This window comes from Quercus lobata, chromosome 7, assembly GCF_001633185.2.
Source record: "Quercus lobata isolate SW786 chromosome 7, ValleyOak3.0 Primary Assembly, whole genome shotgun sequence".
In the NCBI taxonomy this organism is placed as follows: domain Eukaryota; kingdom Viridiplantae; phylum Streptophyta; class Magnoliopsida; order Fagales; family Fagaceae; genus Quercus; species Quercus lobata.
Genome location: NC_044910.1, coordinates 42,261,350 through 42,268,474, shown reverse-complemented (window position 1 = coordinate 42,268,474; position 7,125 = coordinate 42,261,350). Strand labels below are relative to the sequence as shown.

Genomic DNA, 7,125 nt, shown 5'->3' with positions numbered 1-7,125 from the left:
GTATATAGTGGTGTGCGTGGGCAGGCTGAGTCGAGTTGATGAGTTTTTTTTTTCAATCCAATCCAACATGATAGGTTAAAAAAATCCAACCAATCACAAGGTCCAATTCAACTCACGTGAATTAGGTTGGACTCATGAGTTGGATAGTTTTTTTTTAATTATTGTTATTTTTTGAGAATTATTATTATTATTATTATTATTATTAAATTAAGCATTTGTACAACACCACCACAAATAAAAATAAATTTATAACTAAATAATTATGTGCATAAGAAAGAGATTGAAATTAGGAGAATTTAGGGCTTTATTTTATTTAAGAAGAGGGGTAAAAAAGTAAATAAATTTTTTTATAATATATTTTTAATATAGGCTGTTGGGTTGGATAAATAACCTCTCTCTCTCTCTCTCTCTCTCTCTCTCTCTCTCTCTCTATATATATATATATATATATATATAAATGATAATTATAATATGCTTCTAACGCCGCAACTCGAATATTTTTTTCCTAGACTTTCAAGCACTTTGTAACCGGTACAACTCAACAAATAGAATTGGATTTAGTTGGTTTTAATGAATTGGCTGCACACCCCAACTCTATTAAATAGGAAAATAAGTAAAATTACTAAAAAAAGAAAAAAGAAAAAAAATATGTTTGGAACTTAAAATATAAATAGAGGATATGCGGCTTATTAAGCCACCAAAAAAAAAAAAAAAAAAAATATTTGACTTTGATAGAATCACTGAATCAGTAGGGAGTAGTTCGGTTTTTATACAACCTTTGTTCAGAGAAAAACCCCTAATCCAAGTTCCAAAGAAGTTAGGATTAGAAAATCCCAATCCCAATCCGATTAGAAATATTTCCACGGAATACCGAATATGTGAAGAAAAAATTCTCAATTCAAAGTTAATGGATTTCTTGATTGTATAAGAAGACAGGTAATTCTTGCTGCTTGAAACTCCAAAACATTCGTTTATATATAGACCAAACCAACAAGCGCCGCTCATGAACCAAAAAAATAAATCTATCTAGCAAAAATGCCAACCCAATTTTTTTTTTAAAAACCCATTAACACTTTTAACCCTAGAAACCGATTCAGATTAAAAAAAAAAGTGAGAGAGAGAAAGTCGAGAGAGTCAGAGACCGAGAGAGAGTGATTGGAGTGGAGAGATTGAGAGAGAATACTGAGTACTGACTGGAGTCAGCGGTCAGCCACGGCGCCGCACAGACCGTCAGCATCACGCCGCCTAGCCTCAGCCGCCACAGACCCACGTCGCTGACACTGCCCTTAGCGCCTCCGGTACCTAACATAACATTGATATAATGTTTGTGTTGTGAATCTGTGATTGACTGATTGTGTTGTTTTTTTTTTTTTTGCTGAGGATGATTGTAGGAATCTCTGATTTTGTTTTGTTTTGTTTTTTTTTTTTTTGGCAAAGGATGATTGTGAATTGAATTTGAATATGTGATTGTGTTTGGGGTTTGGGAGTCTCTGTCTGTCTTTTTTTTTTGCGACTGATGAGTGGGAGAGTCTGAGTTGAGAAAGTGAGATTTGAGTCGTGATTTATGTATAGTTTTTGCTAAAGTATTTGACTGTGAGTTGTGATATATAAAGCGATAATATATAAAACATTTTATTGGTTGACACTCTTACTGTTTGTTGGTAGTGGGGTAATATTGGAAATAAGTAATAGAGATAAAAAGAAAGAATGAGATAAAGGAGTAAAGGACATATCTAATGCATTATAAATTAATAGTGGGGGTACCGATATGTTTGGGGCAATGGATGACAATGATAAAGAGACAAAATGACAAAGATAAAAAAACAAAGATAAAGAAACAAAATGAAATAAATAATATAATATATATGTGACAAATTTATCAAAATAAAATTGTCAATGTTTGATTAGTCTTTGTGTGAGATAATAAATATAATTTTTATTTTATTTGTAGATCATGAGAAAATCAATTACAATATTTGATTTTTTTCAAAATAAAAGATTCAAATTCAACATATATGGATGTACTTGTGAATTTTTTTGATTTTTTTTTTTCGTTTATCTTTAGCCCCCTAGCTTTAAATCCTAGGTCCATCCCTTCGTACGTGCACAAGTTGACATAGTATTTTGCTTCTAGGAAACAATGAGACTATTTATTAATAGATGAGTCAAGGAATCAAGGAATATGTAGTGTGATATCAAAATGAACTTACTGTAATGTTGCTTATGTTTTTGCATCAGGATATTGGTATCGATTCTCACCACCACATTGGAAATATTAATTTTTGTTGGCTGATTCAATCTCAAAGTTCTCAATCCACATTAATTTCTCTCAATGGATCTCCTCCAAATCTACAAAGACCGAAATGATGATGAAATAGACAAAGTAGAGGACCAATTCCAAGACCCTAATTCCACTGCATCATCCCCTGAGGCCTCCCCACCGCGCCTTCTTCCCGCCAAGTTTGCAGCACCAAAGGTCGATGAAACCATGTTGGCCCCCATGGTGGCTCAAGCCTACCAAGCACAGTTGAGGCCAATAGACCCACTCCAGCATGTTGTTGCCTTTAACCCCACCTATGAACAGCTCTGGGCCCCCATTGTTGGCCCAGCCCACCCATACACCAAGGACGGCATTGCCCAGGGCATGCGCAACCACAAGCTCGGCTTTGTCGAGGATGCCTCCATTGAACCTTTCATCTTCGACGAGCAGTACTATACTTTCCACAAGTATGGCTATGCCTATGCCCCTGACCCCTCAGCCTCCGCTGGCAACAATTACGTCGGTGATCTTGATGCCTTGCAAAAGAATGATGCCATCTCTGTCTACAACATCCCACAGCATGAGCAGAAGAAGAGGAAGATTGAAAAGAAGGAAATAGAGGAGGAAGGTAATGGCCACAAAGAAAACCTCAATACGGTTGAGCTTCAGAATCCAGCCAGTGACACTTGGTTGATGAAGAATAGGAAGAGTCCGTGGGCAGGCAAGAAGGAAGGGTTACAAACAGAATTGACGGAAGAGCAGAAGAAGTATGCAGAGGAGTATGCTAAGAAGAAGGGTGAGGAGAGAGAGAGAGGTGGTGAAAAGGGAGAGATTCTTCCAGATAAGAGTACATTCCATGGTAAGGAAGAGAGAGATTATCAAGGAAGGTCTTGGATTGCGCCTCCCAAGGATGCCAAGGCCAACAACAATCATTGTTATGTACCAAAGAGATTGGTGCACACTTGGAGTGGCCACATGAAGGGCGTGTCTGCTATAAGGTTCTTCCCGAAACAGGGGCATTTGATATTGTCAGCAGGGATGGATACAAAGGTGAAAATTTGGGATGTGTTCAATTCGGGCAAATGCATGAGGACCTACATGGGTCACTCCAAGGCAGTTAGGGATATTTGGTTTTGCAATGACGGGACAAAGTTTTTAACTGCTGGGTATGATAAGAATATCAAGTACTGGGACACAGAGACAGGGCAAGTGATATCAACTTTTAGTACCGGAAAGATTCCATATGTGGTCAGGCTTAATCCAGACGATGATAAGCAGAACATTTTGTTGGCGGGGATGAGTGATAAGAAGATTGTTCAGTGGTATATGAATACTGGACAGGTTACGCAAGAGTATGATCAACATTTGGGGGCCGTGAATACCATTACGTTTGTTGATAATAACAGGAGGTTTGTGACTTCGAGCGATGACAAGTCGCTTCGAGTATGGGAATTTGGGATTCCTGTGGTTATAAAGTATATTAGTGAGCCTGATATGCATTCTATGCCATCCATTTCACTTCATCCCAGTACAAATTATCTTGCCGCACAGAGTTTGGACAATCGGATTCTTACGTATAGCACGAGGGACAGGTTTCAGCTCAATAAGGAGAAGAGATTTTCCGGGCACATTGTGGCAGGGTATGCTTGCCAAGTCAATTTCTCGCCAGATGGCCGGTTTATTATGTCAGGAGATGGTGAGGGTAAATGCTGGTTTTGGGATTGGGAGACACGCAATGTTTCCAGAAAACTCAAGTGTCATGAGGGAGTGTGCATTGGGTGTGAGTGGCACCCATTGGAACAAAGCAAGGTAGCAACTTGTGGCTGGGATGGATTGATTAAGTACTGGTAAGTTAACCTCTCATTCTCTGACATTATTGTGGACTCATTCATATATGCATCTATTTTGGTACATGCCGACTTATCTGCCTTGATATTCATCTTTCTAAAACTTGCACAATGTATATTTTAATATTTTATTGCTAATATCTGGTACAAATAAGTGTAGTATTATTATAGTGACAAGTTATGGGTGTTTTGTGTGATGACACAAATAATAGATCATCCTTGAAGTAGATGTCCATGTAGATATGGGGTTTGACTTTGTGACATCATTCTCCTTTCTCAACAATTTGTGTTCATAGATTGATTTAGGGAACCAAAAGTTGTTGTCTGCAGACCCTTAGTCCGATGTGTGCTTTTTTAAACAGCTGATTTCTTTCTTTCTTTCTTTCATTTGAGGCTATCTTCCTCCTGCTCATGCAATAATATATCTCTCTGATAAAAAAATTACTATTTTTAACCTTTATTCATTTAAGGATGTTCACATTGAAGCCCTAATGATATGAGGGGGCTGATTGACCTTAGATCCCAAGCAACAAATGCTTCAACATTCTGTTTACTCAGCTGTAAGACATATAGGAGAGTAAATTATTAGTTGCGATTATCTGCCTTGCAAACATGGTGGTCCTCCCTCAGTTATCTTCCACTCACAGCAAAACTTTCATTCCATCAACTATCCTCTCTCCACAAAGCAGGGCAAGAATTCTCCTCTTTTTTCTTTCACTGACACCAAGAGCTGAAAATACAATCACTTTACATTCTACCAAACACAACTTAAACAACTTCTTTGTCAGAAAATTTTTTTCCAGGTCATAACATACTTTTTTTAACATATAACTTGCAAATACTTTGGATGACTTTCTTTAAAGCTTCTGATTTAGACACTTATTAACCATGCATGTGAAATGCTCTCTCTCTCTCTCTCCATAACATATATATGTATATGTATATATAAAAGACCTGCACTATGTGTGCTTGCACATTGAATTACTTGTTTCCTATGTGCTCCTAGCCCTCCTAGTCTATTAAGGTAAGAGTTTCATCACAACTGCCCCCTAAGTCATTGATTGGAGTCTATTAATAAAAATGACCAAATAAGTACTCTTATATCAAGAAAATTATCAAATTCTTGCCCCATTGTCCTGCACCTGGTCTCATCATCGTTTTTAATGTCTCCTGGGCACATAATTCATTGGTCTTTTCTTCAGATTAATTAATTTCTTAATCTGTAAAGTTTCATCCAACTTTGTGTGTGCGAATGTGTGTCTGTGGAGGAAATATCCTTCAGAGTGCAAGATGATGCAACTAAAAAAAATCAGCAATCTAGATTATCAGAACATAAGGCAATGGGACTAATGGCATTACAAGAAGAGATGACTTCCACATATATTATGTATCTCTTCTCATACCTGTAAACCCTCGAGATTATTGAGTTGCTGCTTCCATCATTTCCATTACATTCACAGTTAACATCCACTTTGCCACTACTAATACATATTGGATGAAAGACTCTCTCTCTCTCTCTCTCTCTCTCTCAAGACATTTAAAAGATCCCTTAAATTACAAAATTGGTAGCATTTTTAGCTTTTTGGACTTGAATAAAAACTATGTCACAATATCAGAGGTTATTATTATTACTATTTAAGGAAAAATCATGTTGCCCATGTAAAAAGGCCAGTACCATGATGAGTTGTCTAATGTTGTTGTTGCAAATATTATTCTAGAGTATCGTAAGCATGTGTTTGTTACACATTGAGGGTGTTCTAACCATGCTGTGGTTCAACTTTGTCATGCTTCCCTAGCATGATTTGTTTCCATGCTTTCTAGTCATTTTTACCTAAGTTATAGTGGTTGGCTGAGACTAAAGTAAATTTAAGAGGTGAGATATATGTTTATAGAAATAATAAGATAAATGAGTAACTCGTCAAAAATTGGTAAGATAAATAACTAGGTTGTAGTCAGTTCACTTGAATCATCATCATTCTATTTGCTGGCTGTAAGGATATGATCTTGCCATAGGCTGTCACTCATTTGCTATTGACTTCTTGCTTCTTTAGCATCTTCCTTTTGGAGAAACAAGTTATGTTACTGGTGATTTATGTGACTTTTCTCTCAATTTCGGATAGGATGAAATCATTCTTCTACTGCCGTCTACTCTCCTGAATTTATGTGGTGTCTAAGATCTTGTTTCAAATTATCACATTAAACCTACTTACCAAAAAAAAAAAAAAATATCATCACAGTAAACCTGAAGTTGCAATTGCTTTAAATACACACCCTCACGGTAAATAATTTTCTTTCACATTTTTCTCCCTGTATTGACTCACATGATGGAATGGTGTATCTTTTTAGCATTTTGGAAACTAACTTTTTAAATTTTGCCTTGCAGGGACTAGTTGCTTCTCTGCTCTATGTTGCAAGGTGCGGATATCATGTGATGAACCTGTCTTTGGCCCACGGACTCCCACACATTTATTCTTCAGCGCCGCAGAATCCCTATCAACCTCCTTCTAGTCCCTGCTTCCCTTGTGGTACTTGTAGTTGTAGGTATCACCCCGCTTTGGAAAATAACCGACTTTGGTTAGGCACATTGCAAATTGATTTTTTCCAAGGGTTGATTTTGACCATCTCTCGTGGGAAGTCTTGGTCAGCTGGCCTGTTGCAAGGTTAAATAGATTTAGGGTCCGTTTGGATTGAGCTTATTGTTGCTGAAACTGAAAACTGAAAACTGAAAACTGAAAACACTGTAGCAAAATAATTTTTAAATGTGTAAAAAGTGTCGTGGGACCCATGAATAGTGTATGAACAGTGCGTAAACAGTGCGTGAATAGTAATTTTTGTCCCCTGCACAGTGCTTTTACTGTTCACGTGCAGAGGAAAAAAAAAAAAAAAAAAAAAAGGTAGGAAAACGTAGAGCTGAAACGCAAGTTTCAGCTCTACCCAAACGGGCACTTAGTCGGCTTCATATGTTACCAATGAACTAGCATTATCAGTTATAACCTGAGTGTTTACTTTTTATTTTGG

At 37.1% G+C, this 7,125-nt stretch overlaps 1 protein-coding gene across 2 annotated transcripts; it reads left to right on the top strand.

Annotated features, from left to right (window-relative positions):
• Positions 1–767: 767 nt before the first annotated feature.
• LOC115952670 (pre-mRNA-processing factor 17-like) lies at positions 768–6,814 on the top strand. Of its 2 annotated transcripts, XM_031069858.1 has the most exons (3): positions 768–1,298; positions 2,239–4,107; positions 6,491–6,814. In XM_031069858.1, the coding sequence occupies exons 2-3, from the start codon at positions 2,333–2,335 to the stop codon at positions 6,495–6,497; spliced, it is 1,782 nt and encodes a 593-aa protein (XP_030925718.1). In that variant the 5' UTR covers positions 768–1,298; positions 2,239–2,332; the 3' UTR covers positions 6,498–6,814. The 2 variants fall into 2 exon arrangements, with proteins under 2 accessions (XP_030925718.1, XP_030925720.1); XM_031069860.1 differs by lacking the exon at positions 6,491–6,814 and having other exon boundaries at positions 2,239–4,111.
• Positions 6,815–7,125: the final 311 nt, after the last annotated feature.